The 25,799-nt window shown below is 42.8% G+C and overlaps 1 protein-coding gene across 6 annotated transcripts in view; it reads right to left on the bottom strand.

The window, feature by feature from the left end:
- NFATC1 (nuclear factor of activated T cells 1) overlaps positions 1 to 25,799 on the bottom strand; it is a 107,006-nt gene that overhangs the window by 45,105 nt on the left and 36,102 nt on the right. For all 6 annotated transcript variants that reach the window (XM_056483897.1, XM_056483899.1, XM_056483901.1 and 3 more), the window contains exons 4-7: positions 19,747 to 19,949; positions 16,485 to 16,657; positions 14,458 to 14,598; positions 876 to 931 (exon numbers count right to left, since the gene is read on the bottom strand). In XM_056483897.1, the coding sequence (XP_056339872.1) occupies positions 876 to 931; positions 14,458 to 14,598; positions 16,485 to 16,657; positions 19,747 to 19,949 (573 nt within the window). The remainder of the gene's footprint in view (positions 1 to 875; positions 932 to 14,457; positions 14,599 to 16,484; positions 16,658 to 19,746; positions 19,950 to 25,799) is intronic.

The following is a 25,799-nucleotide window of genomic DNA, read 5'->3' as shown; positions in this document are numbered from 1 at the left end:
CAGGTCATCCCTGATATATCTGAACCTAACAATATTTCCTTTGAAAGGCATTAGGAGAGCATTACTCAAATATTTCCATTTTCCACAGTGAAATATATTTTCATACAACAACTCAGGAAGTTTTAAGCATGTTAGCTTCTGTGGATGGAAGATTCACTGTTGCAAGCACTTCTAGTGCAACATGAAAAAGGTATGGAGAATGTGTAGATGATCTTCCACTGTCAGAAATCAAATGCTCCAGCAAGGGGCTCAGGAATGACTTAGCTTCTAGGGCATCAGCTTACACATATGCATAGTGAATCTGCTATGACCATCAAAACCTCCCTTGGCACTTTTTGAAAGAGCAACAAGGAATGCTCTTCATAGCATTTGGCCTGAATTCAGCCAAGATCTTTAAATTGTTTGCCTGCAGGTTTGCAAGTATTGCATATTCCTGCAGACGTGGAATAGTGGACGTACTTCCCACTCAGAGTCATGGCTGAGGGAGCCACACTTCTCCAAAGTGGAGCTGATCTCCTGTGAGGGGACTCATGTTTCTGCTGCTGAAGATAGAGGAAAGCCAAGGAAAATGATCAGAAATTGCTTTGGGAGCAGCGGAAAGAACTGACCCAGCAAGACAAAAGATGAGCAGATGGAACTGGCCCATCCTGGACAATGAAAAAATATTTTCCAAATGGTCTCTCCTACTTTTGGGATAGCTTCCAGCAAAGGATTTTTACCCCATGCTCACGTTAAAGAAAGATTTCCAGGAGGGGAGGCCTAAGTACTTGTTCTATTTCAGTGCCAAAGCCTTGGAAATCCCTCTTTAGTAACAGTGCTGGAGAAGGCAATATATATTTTTCATCTTGATGTTAAAATATTTAAGACAGACTTACTGGCTTGCACATTTCTTTGTCGGTTTTGGCTTCCATTTCCCACACATGGTGACCATCTAAAAGACAAAAGAAAAAGATATCTAGTTCCTCCTTTTTTCCTTTCCCAAGCCAAGAAAGGAACAACTTTTGCAAAAACAATCTGTTTGAAGGGGCACTGCCTATGTGAAAAGGACCTCTTACAACACACTGCCCAAAGTGCTGGCCAACTAAGAGATCATCTGGGTAACCTGTGACAGGAACTCCTTCAGCTTTTCTGAAAGGAAGAACCACAACACAGAGCTCATGATACCTAGATGGGGGAAAGCCACTGGGAGTTTACTCTGCCACTAGCCTGGACAAAATATGCAACTGCTCTTCATCTCAATTCACTGAACTTTCAGACAGCAATACTGCTACCTATGATGGCTTTTGAACACTGCCTAGGCTGTAAGTCATGCTCAATATTAATATTAAACAATGCAAAAAGAAAGGTAGTATTAAGGAAGCTACTCAGTCATGCAGGATTTGATTTTAATATACTCCTAGTCTGGCTTGGACCCAAGTCTGCTACTTGGGTCAAAAGGTAAGGTCATAGGCTGGGAAACACAGATTTAGACTCCATTTTGAAGTTGGTTTTGTACAGCTACAGTGGTCCCACTTCTGGAGCTGCTTTTCGTGGTGTGTTGTGTCTTCCAAATTTACTGAATTTCTGTTTTCAAGCATAGATTTAAGCCACAACTACAACTTTTCCTGAGAACACGTCTTTTGGAAGAAATTTGCTTTGATTGGTCATTTTTCTTGCATATTACTGATACAGTAATAATTGGAAAACAAGGTGGACTTTTATTTCCTTGCATCTTCAGACCTCAATAGGAAAGAAACAAGAAAAATAACAAAGAATATAAGGTTTCCATTCTGCAGGCCTAGAAAAACACAAATGAAAGGCCATAAGCAGACTGCTGGATAAGCTGGGCAGTAGAGACACTTGCAGCTTCACGAGTCCCACCACTGTCAGATGTTACCGAAATGAAGAGGAAACTGAGACTTTATGTCATCTCTTTTGGACATTTATTGCAGCACTGGGACATGCAAATGCAAATATTAGTTATTTTGAACTTCATCACATGGACATGAGCCTGCCTTACAAAAACCTCTGAAAGGTGAAAGAGTGAATGCACTTTTTCTTTTCTCTTCGTTTTCATGGCCAAGATGGAGGTGACGCATTTAGAGCTGCCTGATTTATTACAAATGTCTGTAAATAATATTTTTGTGTACAGCTGTCCTACCGTGAAAGGAATGCTGCTGAGGGACTATCCCTGGCAATTGTTTTAATGTCCAAAACGCCTTTCTTTTTAATGTATGGAAAGAAGCACAACATGAAGGCTGCAGCACAAACACCACAGTGGATTTGAAGGTCTTTTCATTGGAAAACAATTAGCAGATCTACCCTCAGTTTCTTCCTACATTTTAACTTGTGACACTGGAAGAGGAATCCCTTGAATTGGTACTGCCACGTTCAGCTGCAGGGAGAGAAGGAGCAGCCAGACTGTGCTTGGGACTCCTTAACGATGCCTTTGGAGAGTGCCAGAATTGAAGTAGGCTTCTTGGGAGGACTGGCGATCACTCCACAATTTATCCAACAGATGCTTCCCCTGGGCTGTCAGTAGAAAATCCTGACCAAAATTTGGCAAGCCAGGATACATCCCCTGTCTGGGAGCAGCCTCCTTTATCTCCAGCCTCTGTAGCACTCCCTCCCTGCCCCTAATTAATTCAATCAGTTAGAAAAGCAACACAATGCTGACACTTATCACACATTCTGCGAAGTGTAGGAACTTCTGCTTTGGAAGGGGTTTGCTGGGCTGGTTTTTTTAAAACCTACAGACGTCCAGTCTAGTAGTTAACATGTGTTCAATTTGCCTTTGTAAATGGATTACCAGAAGTTCAGGTTTTTTGCTATGTTTAATTTGTGCTTTGCAAGACGAATGATCTGATTCAGGTTTCTGGTTTTTATTTCCTGTCGATACTTCAGGAAAATTCAAAATGACTCCATCTCCAGCTAATCTTTCAATTATTTCACACAGCACTGACTTTATGCATTTTTGAAATTTTTATGATGACAAAAGGAGTTTGTTCAGAAATATTTTAGATGCTGTAATCTAAACTATTAGGAAGATAAAAATCCAGAGCAGTGGCTTTGGAAGCTAGTAAGAACAATACAGGTTTTGCTCTAAGAAATTCCTCTGTGACTGTCCAGACCATCAGCAACTGTGGGGAAAGGGAAGAGAGGGAAGAAATAGGGAATAGACAACTCATTAACAGCTAGTGACATTTCATTTAACAAAAATGCTGGGAGCAAAAGTTGTTATGAAGCAAGAGACCAAAAAAAAAAAAAAAAAAAAGAAAAAGAAAAAAAAAGGAAAAAAAAAAAAAGAAAGACAATTCCTCATATTACGTCTGGTGAACCAAGAGGGAAATCTCAACGCCCACGGACTGGGACCAGCTCCAGGAGGGAAACCTTAGACCACTACGTCAACCTTTTACAGTAAACATGTTTTGCAGGTTTAAACCGTTCAGCTGAAATTAAAAAAAAAAAAAAAAAAAAGTAAAAATAAAAAGGAATAATGGCTTTGGAATGGTTTGTGGGAGCTCTGAGCCTCAAGATAGTCAGCCAATGCCGGAGAAAATGGTTTTGCCCCAGTGCCCATCCGCCGGGGAGCCTGGAGAGCAGGCGGGATGCCGCCTCCTGTCAGCGTGTGCTGGAGCAGCGAGGGCTGCTCGCCCACAAAAGTTTCCATTGTACGCCTGCCACATCTGCAGCAACGCGCCTGGTCTGGGCCCGAGGCAACTCCCTCCTGGCCGCCAGCCAACCCAAGTACACCAGAGCAATTTATACCTTTCCAAAATGCAAATAATTCAAATTACAGACATAACACAAAGCTGAAGCAGACACATTTCAGGCATTCCCGTTAAAGTTTGCTCTCTGGAATTACCGTACCCAAATGGGCAGTTGTTATACAGGGAGGGGGGAGAAGGAGTCAGGAGAGGAAGGAGAGGAGGAGGCACGAAGGAAAAGGGAGAAAACGGCTTTTCCAAAGGTCTTATTTCATTCCCTTTCATTTCACTATTTACTTTTACGAAGTAATAAGAAGTGTCTTCTCCAAACCAAATGCCTGGCTTTGTTTTGGCGTTTTTAAGATTTATAGTGCAATATTTTGAAGAGAATGACAGTTCTTTATATAGCTAAAAAGTAGGGTCAAGGTATTATACTGGTGTCTCAAGTTTTGTGAGGGTTTTTTTACCAAATGGAAATAAACCCAAAACATTCATGCACAGAAGGGCAGGGCAGAAGCCCTGCAGAGTCCCTGGTGGAGTGCCCTGCTCCCTCACTGCCAGCAGGAACAGCCATTAACCCGACAGAGCCAAGGCTTCAAGGGGGAACCACGCACATGGGCTGGGTGAATGACCCTCAAATCCCTCCTCTTCCAAAGAGGCAGTGGCAGTACAGGGGAAAGGAGAAGCTGGAGGCGCAGGCACAGGCTGGAGGCTGCGCTGACAGGTGGCCATCAGCACTGCTGCCAGCTGAAGACACCAGGTTTGTCAGAAGGCTGACATTTACGGACCCATCCCTGTTATTTATAGCCACGCCTGCTCCGTGTGTTCTTCACTGCCATCCGCTTCTGCCTTGTTTTTTCGTAGCACCTGAGATTGCTAATGACAAAAATACTTTGAACCTCTGTGTTATGGGGGGTGGATTTTTCTCTGCAAAGCATAAACTCCCTGTTTTATCACGGGGTAGCTGCACGGTGAATGAGCTTTTGTAGCCTGCTCTTATCGGCCGCTCGCTCCGGCGTTGAAGGAAACTGCGCACAAGTCCAGAAGTAAAAATACTCTGATTCATCAGGGAATTCCCTGCAGTATGAGTCACCAAGCGGCTTCCCCACCACACCCAGCTACAAGATTTCCACATAAAAAAGGCACTGTAAAGGTCTGTTTTAACACAGAAGCAGGGCTAAAAAGTAGTTGTGTAAATCTAGCAACTTCAGTTATTCACCCATAGAGCCTTGCAGACCATGATATAGAAATTTTCCTCATGGAAGGGGAACACAAGCGGGTGGGATTCCATGCCTGTCCTGATACGCAGGTTACATCATAAAGACATTTAAGATTAGTCAGGTACTAAGGAGGGATCAACACCAGCCAAGCAGTCTGACATGGGATGTACAAGAAGATGGGGAAAGAGATCAATGAAACATTCAGAAATACAGTGTGTACTAGCAGAGAGTAAGAATCTGAATTGTAAGTGGCCAGGATCTTTCTTTTGATTTCCTCAGTGGCACTTTGCTCTCCTGAGATGTCTTAGGAACCTGTGAGCAGTGAGATGCCTCCTAGTCCCAGAGAGCAGTTTTACCTCCTGGTGCAGTTCCTGCTGGTGCCATGGCCTGCCTACTGCCCAGCACGTTGTCCCTGATTGCCTCTCCAGCCACACTCATCTCTACTCTTTGCTTTTACATTACTTTTGTTATGAGACCACACAGTTGGTCTGTTTTTCACTTATTTTATTTCCCTCTTCCATGCCAGGAAGTTTCCCAGATGTGCTTCTGCCCTCCTCACAGCCTACTGGGCTGCTACAGAGACTTCCCCACAGATCTGTTCCCCATCCCTGGCATGCCTTCTGGCATGCCTCTGTCCATGCATGGCAGGGCTCAGGCAGAACTGACCTATTTTTATTTCCACATCAAAGTTGCTGTTTTTATTGGTGTCTTCTCATAAGCATTTTTGCAGCATATGTATTTTGTCCACTCCTTCAGCTATACATTTCTGCAGTATTGAGCTGAGTGTCATGTAGACTTAGGCCTGTTTGCCATCAATATGATACTCTTGAGTTACTTTTTCTCTCTTCTTTACCTTGAATTAACAATAAGAATGTCATGCAGTGAGCAGGTGTAAAAATCCAGCACAAAATGGATCTTATGGTACTTTGGAAGCAGTGCCAGGCACGCACTTCCTCTCTGGCTGCTCAGCTGGGCAAGCCAAAAGCTGAGGGACTCACTTTGCCTGAATGGTGAGGCCTTTTTAGCTGCCTTTTACCACAGTTTTGTCTAACAGACGTAATTATTCTGAGCTCCAGTGTTTGCAAATGAACTGTAATTTTAGTCCAGGTAATTAAAAGGAGGCACAGTGCTGACAACTGACAGATCGAGGTTCGTTTTGAGCCAAAACCATTGGAAAGACCTGCCAGATACTATTTTCAGCAGAATGGAAGCTGGTTGTGCAATTTGTGCTCTCTGGCACCTCCCCCTATTCAAATTATCGTTGGTCTGAGGGTTTTATTTAATAAGTTTAAGTAATTCCAGGTCTAAGACACACAACTTCCAAGTAAAACTGCAGCTTGACATCCCTGAAAAATCTCTCTAGAGCAAGCAGGTCAAACAAAGCACACCCAGCAGAGCCACCCACCAGCAGTCATGACAGCACTTCACTCTGGTTTTGATTACATTCACGTCATCTCCTTGTCTTCACAATTTTACTCTCCTCTGGGAAACTCTAGTAGGCTGAACCTGTGACTCTGCAGCTGAAACTGAGTAAAATATTCCTGGTTCATCTTCTTCAGTCTAATCTGTCTCATATTTTCGCAGACTATTGGAGTAACGAGCCTCACAGCCAGTTTAAATCAAGTTCCAAATTTTTCTTCCATGAACAATTCTTTTCCTCTACTTCTGTGCTGGATGCCAACACCACCTGTGCTATAGCTACTTCTAGTTATTTCTCATCTTAAGATGTAAATTTGATCCAAATGCTTTTAAATCTTCCTTCTGCATTATTTTTTGAGACACAAACTCTTCAACTATATGACTGCAACTTCTCAACTTACAGAAACGTCTCATTAAGGCAACTCCTTGTGATTTTTTGGCAGATACTCTTGAACAGCATTTTTATTTTTTCCCATCTCACTGTCCCCCTCATGTCCCTTTTCTTGTTTCTCTTGTCTAAGAAGGTCAGGCTCGATCTTAGAGGTCCCTCGTGTTATACATTGATTTTCTGCCTTGACATCAGCTTCCCAGCAACAAGGCACACTTTGGAAACAATTTAGATCTCTAGTCCTCTCTTAAATGTCATTGTATTTTCTTCCACATTGAAGAAATTTTAGGTCCTTAACAGACCTAAAAGGAACATGCTCCTCTTCCCTCAGCTCTCCCCACATGTCCTGTGAGACCCATCCGAGACATGAACCAATTCTTAATGATGTCATAAAAGCAACAGGAGACAAGAAGTTGTCATTTTCCAAAAGAGGTAGGCATTCCCTCCATAAACAAAATACTTTGAAGGCATCCCCTTATATTGGTTTAGGTAGCAAGGTCTGACTAGTGGCTGGGCTGCAGGCATGGAGAAGATTCCAGAAGTTGCCCCCATGTCTGACAGAACCACATCCTGATGGCTCCAAGATGGACCTTGAGCCAACCAAATCTGAGCCCATCAGCAAAGCTGGTAGAACCTCTCTGCCAACATACTTAAGAAGGGGAATAAACTGCAGCAGCTGTGAGGCAGGAACGATGGCTGTGGGGGACCCGTGCTGAAGCAGGCTGCTCCTGAAGGACTGAACCTCATGGAGAAGACTCATGCTGAAGCATTCCATGAAGGACTGTCTGCCATGGAAAGACCCCACACACTGGAGCAAGGGAACAGTACAGAAGGTAAAGAGAAGCTGTTACGTACTGACCAAAGCCTCCATTCCCTGACCCTCTGTGCCACTCAGGGAGAGGAAATACAAGTGGGGAATGAAGGAGTGAAGTTGAGCTTGGGAAGGGAGGCAAGGGTAAAGGTGGTTTTCAGCTTTACCTTTGTTTTTCACTATCCTGCTCTGTTTTTAATTGACAATAAATTATTTCCCCCAAGTGAAGCCTGTTTTGCCTGTGACAGTGACTGATATGCAATCTCCCAGTCTTCATCTTGACCCATGAGTTTTTTCACCTTATTTTCTTCCCCCATTCTGCTGAGGAGGGGGAGTGAGAGAGCTGCTTGATGGGCACCTGGCAGCCAGACAAAGTCAACCCACCATCCTTCTTTCCTCCACTGTCTTTAGGCACTGACCACTTCATTAGACTCTCAAATTTCTTGTAAGGGCTGTGAATTCCTGTGTGTTTGGACACACAGTCCTACTGGAACAGTAACTGTACAAACTATTCGAAATCTTATGTTAGTTGTAAAAGTTCAGAGACAAAGCTTTGATTGCACAGATACAGCTGCTTGAAGCCACTTAGTCTAGAAGACATGAAAGAATAAACTTGAAGCATTCAGCCCTCATTCTCTATAATAATTAAAAAAATTACAGGATTACTCAGACAAGCGACTTTTGAGACCATGTGGTTATTCCTCATGTCTTTGTTGTCCACAGTTACTATCTGTGATTTATTGATCTCATTCTTCACTGTGAGAGCAGCACCCTGGATGAGACTTGCTGCTGCTGACACCACCTCATGCGTATGGCTGCTGTCCCACTCTGTCTTCACCATTCCCTGGACTAAACAGCCAGGAAAAACTGAAACGTGCTGACATTTCCTACGAGCTGCATCACTACTCCTCTGTGCGCGTGAAAGGGTTCCACCATCAAATGACTCCAGCATCTGATGACACAATTCGCCCAAGGATATCTATTTCTGGGCAGCAGCCAGGAACCCCTCCAGCTATCAATACATCTCTAGGATCTAGGTTCAAGTGACCTTCACATGAACTCCATGCTCCCAGTGTGTATGCCTTTGAAGTTTCCAGTTTATCTAGTTTCCCAAATTTTTAACCTCACTGCGCATGAGTCAGCATGCACTTGCTCACTGCCAACTGGAACATGTGTCCTGAACTTGGATAAACAGATAAAGACAAAATTAAGTAGTATCTGTCTATCTGACTAGAGGGGGAAGGAGAGTTTTGCCACTTGCTTATTTATTACGTGAGCTACAGTATGATTACTGGTGTGAAACATGACCCCCTTTTTGGCCAGCTGCCCCCCAAACTGCTACTGGCAATGGAAAGAGCAATGGAAAGATCTCTGAGAATGTGAGATCTTTTACCACGTGGAGCTCTGCCAAGACTCAGGTCACCCATCTCACCATCCCATCACATCACGTCAAAACAGACTCTGAACCCTAAGCTCCACAGTGTATCTGAGTCAAACCAAAAAGCCCACATGCTTCCTCAACACATCCGTTCCATTCACATGGCACTCAAGTGTTTTGTCAACATATCACTTTCCAGAACTTTTTGTAAGTTTTGCTGAAGCTAAAGGACTGTGCTTGTGTTACCTGCCATATTACAAAGTAAATTCTACTCACACAACATGTGGGAAACAAAACTGAATTTACAAGATTGACAATTGTACCTTAAGGCAGCAACTGATTGATTTGAATCTTTGCCAGGGACAGGGAAATTTGAGAGGAACAAAAAGCCTGTGAAATCCTAGAGCGGACACTTACATTCATCCAGTTTCCTTCTTTTCTGTAACACACTTCCCTTGTGTGAAAATTCAGCTGACCGAGCTTGACCACACATCTAACAGGAGGCAAACTGTTAAGTTTTCCCGTCTGAAATACTTACAGAAAGCTATGATTTCCTTTGGGATATATATAAAAACCCTAAATTGATGATTTCACCCAGTTATCTTTCACCTGCTCTAGTTATAACTATTAGACATCAATACTTTCATGTCCTAAAAACAAAACCTGTTCAATGGGAGGACAAACAGTTTTGACAGAAAAATTGATTTAACAAAATAAAAAGAAGAGCAGAATGAAGAATTTGAAGCAACAACTAAATCTGAAAAGCTTCCTAATTGTTTGAAAATATTCAAAAAGAAAAATCCCTGGAGGAAATGTTGCTTACATGCGGTTTATTTCTCTGTCTTTCAGGAACTTTGAGAGTCAAAGGCTTTGGGCACAATAGCTGAGGATGTTTTGCAATTAGGTTACTGAAGTGTGTAGGTGCCAGGATTACTGTTGAAGTCTGATTAACTAACAAGTTGTTCAAAACTACTGAAGTAGTCTGTATATTTGAAGTTATTCAGAGACACTGTGAACACTACAAATGCCCATCAAAGAGAGTGATGAACCTTCAGGGAGGGGCATTTGTTACATGGAGGATTAGACACAGCCTTTGACCAGGACAAAATGGCCTTCAACATTAACAGCCCTAAGTACCAATGTCAGTGTTACTTGAGAAACTAATCCTATAGTGAAGTTCGGTGTTACATTTCTGCCTTTTCGCTCTTTAAAACCCTTGCCCTGAGCTCTTGTCACTAAGCACAAAAGCAAAGAAATGGGTTTGGAGCTCTGACTTAAATACTCAACCCTATGATAATTAATAATAATACACCCAATGACCATTTCTACCCATAGGTAACAAATTGATTATAAAGATTTTGTCAGTTTAACCTGATCTTTTAGGTATGTCCAGACTTGGCCAAATCCGTGAAATCTGGAAATACTTGAGCTAGTTCCAGTATTAAAAGCTACAGGAGCAAGGAGCAATTTTTGAGCAAGGAGGGATTTTCAGGGTAGATTAACTCTTTCAGACCTCAACATGAGACATTTCCTAACCCCCAAAATATTCTTTCTATCCCAAAATATCCTACAGCATGCCAGGAACTACAATCCATAATTTACCATAATTTTCCTGTGCATTGTTCCTTGGGATACTGTTTGTGTCTCATCACTGAGCTTTCACTCATGAGTTACAGGATACATTTTGTGAACTGAGGGATGAAAACCAGGATGTTTTCAATGCAGTGATCAGTTTTATAGATCACTGACCATAATCTGATATACTAAGAGCCAGCAGTCTGGTCGTTTGGTTTAGTTAGGCTTTTGTGCTGCTTTGTGTTCAGTAACTCACTTTACCTTTAAAAATTAGCTTTCAAAAGAGTGTTTGCAGAACATACTACCAAAAAAAGGCAGCTGATAAATGTGCAATCCCTAAAACACACTCTCCAAGCATCTCTGCTTTTTCTGAACTTCCCTCAAAACTTTTGTTGCCTAGTAGATTTATAATCTTCAAATGAAATAAAAAAGTTTTAAAATTTTAAGTAACTAAATCAGTCTTTTTTTATAATTCCAGATCAAGTTTCATGCAGATGCACATGTTAACAGGAAGCATTTTCACTCCCAGCCAAACACTTCCTGCCATAACTAAGAAATACCAACTTATTTTCACCTCCTTTTCTAACTAAAATGCACACCTTCCTAACACAGCAAACCCCAGCATGCAGACATCAAGGGCCCTTGCCAGTAAGGAGTTGCAGACTTTTCAATATTTTACAAATTCTTCTGGTGACAAACAGACAGGTGTTGGCCATCCTCAACATGGCTCTCAAGAACCATGACACCCACAAGACGCTTTCAAACCTCGAGAAGAGAAACGCGCGACTACAAAGAGAGACAGAAAGTGAAAGGAGATTAAAAAAAAATATTAGTGTAGTTTTTAAGTGTCAAAGTCATTGTGGGACTCCCCAGTCTAAGGAAATTCTGAATTTAAAAGAGTGAACCTCTCAAAGTACATTTAACATTCACATTTTCACTACTACTAGGTTTCTCCGACAGTCATTTTATACCATTGCTCATCATGGGAAAATATGCTCTGATTGGCAAGCAACAGCATATTGCCCAAAATCTGGTAAAATAAGGCCTCACATCAACACGTAAGAACTTTTGTACAGTGCTGTAGAATCTTATGTAAATATTAGTCCACTTCTGAACACTTATTTATTCATCCAAAGGGATGCCTTCTGCATGACTGCACTATGAGGGGTTCTCCTTATGGAGAAGGTCCTCACAGCGCTTCTCCCGTGGTCCTTTCAATGTGCCATGCCTTCACCCTCTGGATACCTCATTTTCCCTGTGTGAGACACAGAGTCATAGAGCTGCAAAGTCTGTTTTGCTCTGTTTCATTTGCTTCTTGGCTGAACAGCAGCTAGTAAGGGGTTAAGCTGAAAGCAGGAAGCCACTACCGCCCGGCAGAAAGATTGATTTGATCATTCTTCAGGGATTCCCTCTCATATGAGTCACTGCTCAGACTGACTCCCCCACCAAAGGAGGCCAGGATAATGCCATTCCTCCAGAGACTACAACAGCTGAGGGCTAGCCCTGAAGACTGAAAGCTTGGGACTCCTGCTTGGAAAAACATCCAGCAGACCACAGTGCACTCAGCAGACTTAGGGAAAGCAAGGAAAAAAAGCAAACAAAATAAAAAGCAAGGGGAAAAAAGGCAAACAAAAAGTGTTCTCAAACTCCTTGTGTTATCCAATTAAGTATGCAGACTAGGAGGAATTAGACAAGCTCCAGGAGACTGCCACCCGGCTTGGGGACTCTGCCTGAGTAAGGACCAAAGACGTTGATGTAGCACAATATTTAAATTTTAAACAAAAGATACCTTCTCTTTATGAGCACAAGGATCTATTACTTTGATCTATTACTCTGTAATAGCTGTGTTTGGCTGCTACCTACTAGGAACGTGATTAACATTCCAAATTCAAAAACAAAAGTGGTAGCAGCAGCAAAACTAATGAATGTCTCCAGCTAATCACAGAGGTTCATAACCAGCTCTCCAAAAGAAAGAGAAACTATGCTGGTGTTGCTTCTCTTGACCTACTTTCACTGACGTTCAAGAGCTGAAAGGGAAAGAAACACCCCATGCTGATTTACAAAAGTGAAGACTGCTAATACTTGCTCATTTGACATTAAATACAGTGACTGTTCAAAAATCCAGCCAGAGCAGTCTGCCACTAAGGTAATGACACATTACTCTTGTTTACTTCTGATGCATTGAGCTGTGTGAGGCAGAACAGCACACAAACCAAGGAAGCCTTAAAAAGTTCTCAGCCCATATTAGCCAGCAGCTTTGCTTTCTGTGTGTCATTTCTACTGACACAATTATTGCAGCTCCTTGAGATGCTACACTGACTCTAAGGGCTCAGCCCCTGCAGGCTTTACTGCCCTGCAACTGCAACAAACCTCCAGTGATACTACTAAAAAAAGGCAGGACCTTAAATTCTGTAATTGAAAGCTATACAGTGAATATCCTGCTTTTAGTGTACCTAATGTAACATAGGAACACAGGAGTGGGGAGACAGTGTTCAGATCCACGCTGTAGTACCTGCTTTGGGCAAACAGCACCACCATCACAATCCTTCAGAACCCAATACTTAGAAATTTTCCAACTCAAAAAAGGAAGAGGAAAGGAAATAAGTATTAAGGAAGGCACCCTTTAATGTGGCTTCCTTCTCATAATGAGACAGATTGAGGACTCCTGACATGTCACACTAACCCCGTTCTGTGCAGCAAAGGAAGTTTAAATATAAATAAAGTAGACATTAACTTTCTTCCCCCCTGGGAGGAACACAGAGAACAGAATTCAGTTTTTTTCAAGTGCAACACCACTTTTTTCCTATCTTTTTAAATTTCCTTAAGAAACAAAAAGAACGTTTCTGCTGAAGTCACATCCCCACCGTGAGTGCTGCAGTGCCTGGGGCTCACAGAAATGTGCCAATGGCTCTCCCCAAGAAGCCAAGGCATTACCTCTGCTCAGGCACTTATGGCAACTTAAACCTCATCAACCCAGGATTCTACTGGGGAGTTTCAGGGGAGCCTCCTGGTTTTGTCCTGAGCCTGGGTGTCTTTGCCTCCAGAGCCTGCCCTGCTCTCCCTGCCATCCTGCCCCATTGCCCAAGCTCCCGTGGTGCCGGTCGGGACCGCGGGCAGGAGAGCAGCGTGGGAACCTCGTGGGCACAAAGGGTTAAACAGGAGCAGCGTCAAAGCTGGTGTGCTGAGGAGTGCCCAGGATTGTTTTAAGTTCGGGGTGGGGGTGGGGGGGGGGGTCAGTCAGCAGCTGAGGAATTCATAGCTTGTGCCAGCGCCAGGGAAACCCTTTCCAAAACAAGACTCCAAACTATCCTTAGCAGTCTCGTTCCAGAGCCTGACTTTGACTCCACTCTCACGGCTTATTCCCAGTAGGCACTGTCACGCTGTCACCACCGCTCCTGCAGGCACATCCTGCCCCAGCCCAGCTCCCACTCCGTGCCATCTCCTTGTTTCAGCGGCTCCTCTGCAGGAAAACCTGTCCCACCACCACAGCACTGCAGGAGCAGAAGCTGTGTCCAGTCCTTCCCTCGATCCTCGAGGTAAACCTGTCCTCCAAATGAATGTGTGTGCTCCAAGCCCTCCTCAGCCAGAGCTGTAAATGCCACGGGAGACACAGGTGCACAACAGCACCACAGCACAAATTATGGAATGTTTAAGAAGGTGCACCGTACTGCAGGCTTTAGGGAGACGTGGCACCACAGATCCTCTCACAGGTCCTGCCTGCTGCACTCACGGTTTGCTACAATAAACAAATGCCAAAGGTTGACTTTCAAAGTCTCTATTGTCTACCTGTAACTACAGCTGCCAGCAGTGTGAAACCTCAGCATTAGGCACGGCTCAGATCCTTTCCACAGCTTTGCCCAGTGACATGGGAAACGTATTACGTGCAGAAGAAAATGTCATTACCATATTTCTGCTTTCATCATTTGACACAGATGGGGTGGAGGGGGAGGCAGACTGGAGTCTAGATTGAAAAGACATACCTGGTGCTTTCTCCACAAAGATGACTTTGGAGTCTTGCAGAAAGTTATGACCAGTCAGTATCATTTTTTTCCCTCCGGTAACAGGAAAACTGTCGGTACTTTGCTTCTCCACCAGAGGCAGTTCTTGGGCAGATCTCTGAGCTGGAGAGTTATAAAGGAGATTTAAAAAAATACAAAAAGGCAACCACAAACGCACAAAAAAGTAAATACTGCATTAGTAAGTAATTTAATGCTTAGCCTCATAAGATAAGCTGAGTTTGATACAGAAACAAAGAAAGGTCACAAAGTTTACAGGAAACATGGTTCATTTTCAAGTGTTTTGATTGTAAACACTTGAATAGTGTTAAACAGCACTCACAAAGACTCACAAAGAACAAGTATTTTAAAACTCAGCTTGATATGTACTACATGATAAAGTGTATTTTTATGGAAATTAATATATTTTAAATCATTTTCTCTCACTTGGTGTCTAGCATACATGCTGTGTGTTTACAAGACACACATGACAAGGTAATCCAAAATTTGTTTCAGTCAGTATACACCCCACTGTCAATTCTGCAAACTGTCTTGTAGCAGCAGCAGCCATGGCCCTTGTGATCCTGCAGCATCTCACACTTTAGAAAGAATATTTCCAAAAGAACCTGAGTGCCCCAGCACACATAGATCCATGTAAACTGAATCTGGTATTCTTGTGGCACAAATTTTATCCCTCCTCAACTGGGACATGAAGACAGTGCTGCTTCAAGGGATGATGTGATGTTTTATCCATATTATACAGTTCGTTTTGCTGTCACATGCACTAAGAAATGTATGAAGCTTTTGGCACTAGCTTATTCCACATTCTGCACTGGAAATAACACTAGCACCTATTTTTTCTCCTGTTTTCCACTTCTTTCAGCAGGCTTCTGCCATGCTTTTGCTCATTACAAAACACTCAAAGCTGCAGTACCCTGACACAAATCAAATCAGCTTCACATTTGGTGGCTTCTTGAGCTTGGCACCTTTGCACAGACAAATTCAGGACGGATTCAAATTGTGCCTTATCCTTCTGTGTAGCAACTGAAAAACTCTCATAAACTTCAATTGCAGGATGAAACCACCACTCCTCACATTTTTTGCTTTGCCCTCCAGCATGAATGGAGCTAGGAATAGTCAAGCCTTCCTCCCCTTTCCCCCCTACTCTGTAAGCATCAGAAAGATCTACTTTGTGGATGGAATTCAACAAAACCTTAAAAAATTGTTTCAGTCCATCCAGCCAATCAAAATAGTATTGGGAATTAGACTAAAATTCATCTTTCACTACTTATGCTGGAGTGTTAAAGCTACACAAAGCAGATACATTTTGTTTTGTGTGGGGGAGGCTGATGAGGCTTGCAGAGCAAAAATGACATAGATATCTTTGAAGGCTGTCCCAGTGTATCTGGGATAAAATACAGTCTGTTCATTTAAAGAGACCTCAGTTTTTCTGAAGCTGCAGGCCAGTGTGTCAGCTCTAGTATATTGCTAGCTCCTTATCAGAGGGGCTAGAGTTTTGTTTGCTAGTTTTTGCTTTATGATGGGGAGACAGAATGAATAGGACATTAGAGCTGTTTTCCAAAACTTCTACAGCAGTTACCTTTATCATAAGGAGTACCAAAACCAAAGGCCCTATCACTATCAGGTCTACTATTAGTTTAACTATTCTTTATTTCTAAGTATGTGTTTGTCTACACCACTCAATGCACAAAACTACACATTTTTTCCTAAGACACAGATATTCTGTCCTGAATGTAAACCACATACTTTTGGAAAGCAGATCAAAGTTCACTCACTAAGCAGACAGGTAAAGCAAAACCAATGTAGAGCACATAGGCATGGACAAAGACTGCATATGAAATGGAAGTGTTAAAAACTGTCCAAAAGGTGTGTGGACATGGCAGTGCTGAGTTAACAGTGCACCCAGTGATCTCAGATGTCTTTTCCAGCTTTATTGATTAAAAGATTTTCTGCTAACACCCAGCAAGAGGAGGATGTTTGCTGCTACTTACAGCACTCAATGGGGTTGGAGGCTACTTGCAAGGAGAGGGTCCTGCCATTGGCCTGTGGGATATGAACCCTGAAGACCAGACGCACGCGCGTGTTCTTCCGACCGATGTCCGTCTCCCCCTTGCGCAGCTCGATGTCAGAGTTTCGCAGCTTTAATATCCCAGCACAGTCGATGCTATCCAAAGGGAAACACAGGGCAATTAAATCCACTTCAAGAAGACTTCAGAAAGGCACCAGTGTGCATTACCTTCACTCTCTCCTGCATGCTCTTCTTAAAAAGCTGCGTCAGGCACAGCCCAATGACCAGGCTGAATCCAGCAGACTTTGTTTAGTAGCTGCACTCCCAAGCAGCTGACTTGAGGCTATCCCTAGCAGCAGGTAGTGGCTGCTGTAAAGCACACAAATTTAGGATGTTACCTCAGTTCCCAGAGGAAGAAAATCTAAAAGACCCTTCCTCCCCAACACATCCTGTAAGGATTGTAGTAAAAGATTAAGCAAAGCCCAAAGAAGCAGCGAGAGTAGGAAAGTCAATGGGATGAGACAGCAGTGCTGAAACTGTTACTAACCTAGAATGCTGGGCTACTTACAATTTTACTTGTTACAGCTAATTTGGACAAAAATCTGACAAGATTTTCAATCTAGGGCGAAGTCCTGAAATTCTTATTAATGAGCACAGCTCTCCCTGAGGTCAGTTTTACTGTCAATTTGTTTGTATTTCAATGAGTTAGAAATACTCCCAAGCTAAGCGCTGAGCTGAAGCTCTGCATAAAAAAACCTAAACTCAGAGTCCTCTCCCCACATTAGGGAAAAACGTGCTTTCCATCAGATACAACTACTACAATTCCTGACCTCACTCTTTTTATTTTTTTAACTTTGGTTTTCTCCTGGATGAGTTTACAAGTCAGGATTTTTGTCAAAGAATATTTCAACAGAAGAAGCTCCCAGAACAAAAGACATATAAACATATGCACTCAAAAACCCACTGCAAAAATACCTCTGCCTTGGCCATGACTACAAAGCCTACATGGCAATTTCTTCTGGGTACTTGTCCCAGGCATGCATTTTATTACACTGAATATGCATAGTTAACTTTATTTTGCATTCAAAGAGTTTAATTCCCCCTCCAGACCTTTGAAGCTCTGTTCTGAAGCAAACTGCAAACAAGCACTATGGCAGCCCGGTTTTGATTTGCATTTTTTCTAAAGTAGGGATTTCAGAATTTCAAAAATGCCCTTGCTGATATGGTCAAAGAAACTAATGAAAGTATTAAAGATTCCCAGCAATGCATATTAGCAGGTGAAGTCATAAGAATTAGAGTATTTCCATGTCAAAATTCCATGCAAAGATCTGTAAGATATGGAAAAAACAGTGCATTTCTCAATTTTGTCTCTCCTATAGCAGCACATGTAAATTGAATAATTATTGACATACAATTCTTACCCAAATGCTCAGAGAAGAAAAAGTATTTAAATTCAAGCTATTAAAGTTGTGGACATTAAAATTTGAAGTCAATGGAACAGTTAAATGTGCAAAAGTTTAAATGGGCAGATGAGCTCTGGTGTTCCACTGAATCAAGGTCTGAACACATAAAGTGTGAGAAAAGTCCTTGGCTCCAAATTTCAATTCATTGGTAGAGCTACAGGAGGTTTTAGACTACTGACATGTAAGGCTTATATATGCCAAAGCATTGTTTGTGATTCTTGAGTGAGCTGTACTACAGTCTGGCACGCGTGCCACAAAAATATTCAGCTTGGCTCCCAAACTGTGTAACCTACCTTTATTCCAGGGAGAAAGATGAATGAAATGGCAGTAATGTTCCTAGATGGCCAAAAATGTGATTCAAACTGGATAAATATAGGGCCAGATAAATACTGTGTGGGTGCAAACTGGTGAAGTTTCCTTAACCCCAATGTAACCCCACCAATTTACGATGGCAGCAAGCAGGGCCAATAATTTTTAAGGCTTGTCATGACTTTTAACACAATGCACTGAGAGAGATCCTCAGGTCTTGAGTGATCACTCTAAGCCCAGCTGGCAATGCAGCTAAACATATTCTGGCTCTTCTATTTACATGAGGCACTCCAGGGCATGTTGTACATGACACTGCAAACCAGCTTCTAATAACCACGATGTGCGAAGGACTTTAGGTGTCTGATTGCATTTTCCACTTTGTTAAGGCATGGAAAACTGTATGAAAAACAAGGAGTGAAATTGTGATTTCCCTGTGGTGTTTGGTTTGGTAGAGGTCAGGATTTCTTCCTTGCTTTCTATGTTCCTATATATACACACAAAGGTGCATGCATCTATATATAAATATGAATACATTTATATTTATACACACACACCAAGAGCTGTACTTGCATGCAAGCACACAGAAATTTCTCCCAAGGCAGACACCTCAGATAATGGTTAGGATGATTTGAATTAAAGGGGAGACAACTCAGATAAGGGTCTAGTTTGGTTTGAGGGAAGGGTACAGACAGGACAGGATTAAAAAGTGTGGGAGGTCTCATGTATGTCACTTACAAAGAGTGCTATTTTAACCTTCATATACCATCCTATAACGATGTTTACAGATGTTTAATGGACCTACAGGGCATTTAATTATCACTCAGCTATCCTAAGATATCCATGCCTGCTTTTTTGCATAGCACTAAGCTCAGCTCAGTTTAACAACTCAATCTGTAAACTGCATCACCTTTGAATGAAGGTTCTCAGAGGTAACTCTTCTTAGTTCTGGAAGATTTGCTTGTAAACAAGTGCCATGAAAAATGCTGAGTTTTATTACGTGAGAAATTAGTGGTTTTATTTGTCTCAGAAGAACCACGAGGGTACTTGGAAATGCTCTCTAAGAGTTTCCTTTGACTCCAAAGATAAATTTTAATCAGCTCTGTTCCTTGTGCTAGTGCATATAGGAGCAACAGGTGTCATATTTAGAAACTAAATGCAGGAGCTGAGGTAGGAGATATTTACAGCTCAGTAACCGAGATACTTATTTTAAATGGCAAATAAGCACATTGGCTGAAACTCTAGAATGAAAGCAAATCAGTTGTCATAAATATTTGTGAAGCTCATTTTGCTGTTAAGCTGATTAGGGGAAATTTGTCTCAGCAAAGTTGTGAAAACCTAGTATTACAGAGAGAAAAGAAAAAAAGATAGGGAAAGGAAAATTGCGTACAGAAAGAAAGAAACAAAACCCAAAGAAATTAAGTGAGGTGACCAAGACGAAACTGCGAGGAGTCAGATATGATGCCTTGCTCTTACATAGCTCTCATGTTGTTCTCTGGAAGAAGGGGGATTTCCAGGACTTTGGTGTTGGAGAGTATTGTTTCGTGGCTGGTGGTGGACACGGTCTTGCCGGTGATGCGGTGAACCTGGTAGAAGGCATGGGGTCGCAGCAGGCGGTCGTCTGCAGTCCCAATGAACAGCTGCAGCGTGAGCGGCTCGCTTTCCAAGTAACCATGGAGCTGGCAAGAGAACAGAAAACGCCCACTGAGCGCCACGCACATAAACTGCTAGGAATCAATTAAATTTTTATAAGCAGGGGAGCCTAATTCAAGGAGAGGGCTTGTGACAGGTGCTATGCGTTAAGTTTCCCCCCTTCCATTTTTCCTGTAATGCAATATTGGTACAATAAAAAGGTGCACTCACAAAATGTCTCATTATCCTAAAGGACCTGAGGCACTTTAGATGGGCTGAGCTTTTGAGCACTCCTGCTACATCCACAGAAAACTTTGCATAAATTCTGCTGCAGTGTTCAGCAAAAAGCCACACTGAACTCGATGTTCTTTCACAGTACTGAGGGATGCAAAACCTAAAGAGTTTGCAAGTGGAAAGGACACAGCTCATCCATCTCCATGTTTCCTGGGACATCCCTCTGCTGCTTGTGACCTCCCCTCATTAGCTGATTTTTATGCTGGTAAATACCTCCTGGGACAGCATGGAGACAGATCACATATACATGATTAGTAGCTCACCATGTGTGTCAAATTCTTGTTATAATCACACAAAAATCTCATTGAAGCTCTTGGGCCTGGCTTGAACCTCATCCACATTACAGTGACTGCTCTGATGACAACAAGAGTTATTTCTGCCACAGGATGTGGAGGAAGCAGAGCCTGACCTCATCTGCACCATCTCCTGTGGAAGCTACTCAGGGTTCCCACTGCTGTGGAGTCCCCAGACAACATCCCACTTGTGGCTGCCATGTGACACGGGGAAATGAGTCTCACAAAAACAGTTATCTTGCAGGGGTTAGTGGTGAAGCCTTGTCCCAAGGGAAGGGAGGATGCAGCATCTATAGCAGAGAAGAACATGGGCAAGGTGCACTGTCCCAGGAGATGCTCCACCCTAGAGCAAACCTGCTCACTTTGTTGTAGGTTTAGGCTCTTCTGTGAGTGGTTCAAGTGGGTTTGGGCATGAGTTATTCACCATCACTGAATATGACAGATCAAAATTTATCATAATTTGGTGAGGAGCAGCATTAGCTTTAAGGTAGACTCAAGTCCAAAGCTAAAGCAAGCTGAAAGCAGGCGGTCAAACCCATATATCAAATGCTACTTATATTTGTATTTTGTCTGTTTTCACTCTCCTTAAATCTTACAAAGCAATTTCATGTTATCTCTCCAGGGTATTTTACCACCAGGAATGATATTAAAAACAAAGATCTTGAAACACTTTACTCCTCGAGCCCTGCAAAATTCTGGTGGGTGCTAGCAGGCCCAAAGCTCTGCCTCCACTATCAAACATGCTGAATGGCAACTGCAATTCATAGTGGCAAAGTTTCAGGTACCACAATGACCAATGCATGAGGAAGGGAGGACCATGAGCCTAAACACATCTTCCACCACTAATAAGGCACAAAATCAATTTTTCACCCCACATTTTGGTCAGAAAAGCAAAGAAGAGAACAAAAGCATTTTTGTTTGATTTGGTGCAGCAATTTTTATATCCTTACCTAAGGCACATGAATGCTGGAAGGATGCAGAGATAGGAGAAGGACAAGGCTCGTTTTTAGCACTACACTTTTTTATCAGGTCTGCATTCCTGAGACACCATACAAAGGCAGCTCAGAGGCAGGGGGTTGTAACACTATGATATGATATGATGATTGATATGATATGATATGATATGATATGATGATGATATGATATGATTGATATGATATATCAGGGTTCCATGCCAGCATTGTCAAATTGAAAACACATAAGTGGCAGTTTGAAAACCTGCACTATCAGGAAAAAAACAGAGAGAGAAAAGCAGAGCCATGCCTGTACACTGCCTTCAGCAGGATGCCATGGGCTGTGAACCTCACTCCAGCTCCACATGGAACACCCACTCCTACAGTCCCTGACACACATCAGCACTATGCTGCAAAAAGAGGGACTCCTGGCTTTCTCCCCCAGAGACAGACACGCAGCTCGAGCTGCAGGTGGCAGTCACAGGTGTGCCTCTGGTACAGTCAGTGGCCACAGGGAAGCCACTGTCCTACTCATCACCACCCTGTTTCCCCCACATGACAGCCTGGCTGCTCATTAATTCCAATGCTGTGTGTGAGCAGGGCTGGTGGAGTGACCTGGATTTGTCCCAAGCTGATCTTCCATGCCTCACCACTTCCACAGGCTCAGCAGCAAAGCTTAGGTAAGGAAGGAGACACAAGCTATCCCGGGGTATTTTTGGTCAAGACCAGCACGTGGGTTTGCAGGGGGAAAGTAAGACAGTGTGACATGCCAGGCACATAAATTTCTACGCACTGCCAGCGGTCACTTCTCCAAGTCGTCATGGAGGATGCTTTTTATGGAGAGTATAAAATTAAAACAAACACATATTGAGTTACAAGGCTGCTCAAAATGTAAAAATAGACTAGCGAGTAACTCAAACCTCGATTCAGCAAAAGCAAAATTGCACACCAAGGTACCCCTATGCTTTACTGAATACGGGCAAAGAGAATCAGAAATGTTGGTCTTGCATTGGGTTCTGCTATTTCAGGCTTTATCTTTAAATCTGAACTTGGCAGCTGCCATACCTTGTAACCTACAGCTAAGCCTCAGCTTGTGCTTTTCCCACAGGTTTCCTACCAGGAGGCAATCAAACACCCATATCCCTCAGCTCTGCACACCTGCCTTCCCCTGAAAAGTGTTCACATGCCGGAAAATAAATAGTAACACCTCAGATGCATGTTTTGCTTTGTTTTTTAAGGTTTGTGATCTTCAAGCTAAATTTATGTTTGCTTTTTTTAAAGGCTCTGTCGTAGAGCAGAGCCATACTTTGTTATGGATCCATTACCCAAAGTCACTTATTCCCTGACGTTGAAAGTGCCAGAAACAACCAGAAAGACTCATGTAATTGCTATATGCTTGATTTTTCTGCCCTCAAAATAAAAAAGCATTCACACGTCACTGTAAGTTTTATGTCATATTCTGTGTTAGGAAGCATCTGATCTCCAGTTTGTATTTCCCTTGGGGCTGTACCCGTTGCATCACATTATTTACTTTTATATTATGTCATATAATTGTGTATGCCAACAGAAGCAATAAAAGAAAGCGATGCAAGGATTAACATTTAAAGGAGCACATACTGTGAATGACTTATTTTAGATTATGTACCCAGTGCATGATTTCCGTGACAGACAGTGTTGAGCCTTGGGAGTTTTCAGTTTTCAGAATGCTACAGATGCCTGGTGGATGGGCAAGATCCTGCTTATTGTCAGCTGGGTGCAATAAGAATATTCCACAATTCCCTCAAAACATGGGAGACAGGTATTACTGTCACATGTTCAACAGTGAGGAGCAGTGGCACTAAAAGCAGAGTTGTGAGACTTTAGGCTGTTATGTTTGCCAGCAGTCAGAGGGAATATCAAACAAGATCAGTGTAAAATGGGATGGGAAAAAAGGGTGACTGAGCATGTTTCTTGGTGAGGAAAGATCTCGCATGTTCATATCCGTGCATATTTTCCATGTGTGCTCTGGGGTACTGTACTTGGTGGAAGAGCGATTCAGTTTCCTGGCGTGCAACATGGGATGCATGCGTCAGACACCCTATTTTTATCTTTTTCTCTGTGTAGCACAGTCCAAAGCTCTTAATAACTCAGCGGTTGAGTATGGGTGACAAAGGTGCTCTCAGCTACAGCATTCATAATAAAGGATGTGTCTTTCCTACCAAGCATGCTTTGCTTGGCAATACGTAGATCCAAGTGGAAAGAGGTGTACTTTCCCCTGCTGTGAAACTGTAAAAGGAATTAGCTGCAAAAAAGGACCAGGAGCACAGTGTTTCTGAATGAGTTTCCCTTCCCAAATAAAGTCAGTGATACAGTGTCACCTGGTTCGGTACAAAGGAAAGATGCAGGAAAATCTTAAATATGCAGCTAAGAACTGTGTGGCCAAGTGTCTTGTTTTGAAATGAAAGCAGGTCATATTCTCTTATTCTGACCAAATACTGACTACTCTGCTCTTTTCCTCTTTGAGCAACACTGTTAAAAATACTTGAACTCATCTCAAATGACATTTTCTTTTTTATTGTCTGAAGCTGCTAAGATCAAAATCAGACTTAATTGCAGGCCTATTACACAGTCCTCTAATTCTATCAGAAGCGATGCAGTCACTGGTAATTAACAGCAGAACAGGACTGATCACAGCTAAGCTCGTCGTCACCTTACATCGTCTTATGCAAGAAGAGGGAGAAGGCTGCACCGGCTGAGCCACCGCATCCAGCCTTCCCTGGGATTCCTAAGCTCTCTGTCATCGCTTTCCCAGCACTATCTCCCACCAACGTGTCTTGATTCTCACCAGTAGGCTGCTGCTCATCTCAGTGCAGGGTGCCAAAGCAAACTCCAGCCTTTCTCCAAGGAGATGCACTGTGTGCTGGGGCTGGATGTTGTCACGTGCCAGGTGCCGTGGCACTGAACACCAGGAATCTTCCTCCAGTGGGCAATGAAGTGTGAAGGAAACAGGGCTGCCACCCCTCACAGCCATGCAAGGTACTATCTGATTTAGTCCTACTGCTATGATGACCTCCAATTTATCACAGTTGTAAGCATATTGAGGCTGCCTGGATTCCAAATGTGCACCCAGTACGCATCTATTAAATCTGCCAATTGGAATTGAACAGACTTGGGGAACGATGAGCAGAAGGAGATGAGGTGTTTCGAACATAAGCACTAGGGGGAAAAAAAAAAAAAAAAAAAGCAAAACCTCCCCAAACCTTGCTACAGTTACTAAATTTTGAGGAAATTTTGCAAACGCCACATCCAATAACTCAATTGTTATTTCAGCTTCAGTGGTTATTCTACAGTCTGTGAGGAAAACTTCTATTATTTAAGCCACGGCATTTATTTTAAGAAACGCAGCTGAAATATTCTGCATGTTCCCTTTCCAAGTGCTTTATGCTTTTGGCATGCCCAAGCATCTGTTGAAACGCTCAGAAAGCTACCTGTCATAACAAGGAGCCCTCTGTCTGGAGAGGCTCCTGGAGGCCACCGAAGAATGGTCCTGTTCTCACGGGACACACCAGCCAGATACACCCTCTGCACCACCCATGACATCAGTCAGGAAGAAAGGCAGCTATACTGTGTAACAGCTTCCAAGTGTGCTTCCTGGGAGTTTGGGGAAAGCACTGCAAAAACCCTACAGTGGTGCATTCCTCCAGATCCAGACTCCTTTGCAAATATGTTAAATGAACATTGGGGTATAATTTAGGGCTTAGCCTGTCCCAGTGCATTACAGGCTGAACTCTCATTAATAGCAAAGCAGGGCATGACCAGGGACTTGGTATTCACTCTCAAAACCAGTTAGCAGATTGTGCTTGAGACTTGAGGCCCATAGGGGCTGCCTCCTTAGTGATAATGATGTGCCAAAAAATGCCACAGGGAACATCCATATCGGCAGTACCTCTTGTGTGTGTGCCTTTATGTGCTTTTATGTTTGGTATATAATAAAGACAACAAGTAAATACACCCATTTATGCCTCTAAAAACATTAGGAACAATAATGACTTATCTGACCATGTAACTGATGGCCACGCTGCCTGCAGCAGGTACCACAGTGCTTGTGCTCAGCAATGCCTTACACATCCACCTGTCCCATTTGCATTCCCAGAACTGTTCAAGGAACACCCGAGTCTGTCTGGTGAGAATCATCGGGGAGACCAACAACTCAGTCTGGTGTAAGGGGCCTTCTTTCCCTTTTATACCCATCAATGTTTTGGAAAGCAATTGCAGTGCTTTCAAAAAAGGTCAAACAGAATAAAGTCTATAAAAAAGGGACATTTGAAAGTCAAGACAAGTGCTGCTTGTCTATTTAAGCTAGAGCTTCAAAGCTACA

The sequence above is a fragment of the Oenanthe melanoleuca genome, chromosome 2 (genome assembly GCF_029582105.1).
Source record: "Oenanthe melanoleuca isolate GR-GAL-2019-014 chromosome 2, OMel1.0, whole genome shotgun sequence".
NCBI classification, from domain to species: Eukaryota; Metazoa; Chordata; class Aves; order Passeriformes; family Muscicapidae; genus Oenanthe; species Oenanthe melanoleuca.
The sequence above is the reverse complement of the archived record's forward strand: the minus strand, read 5'-3'. Positions and strand labels throughout refer to the sequence as shown.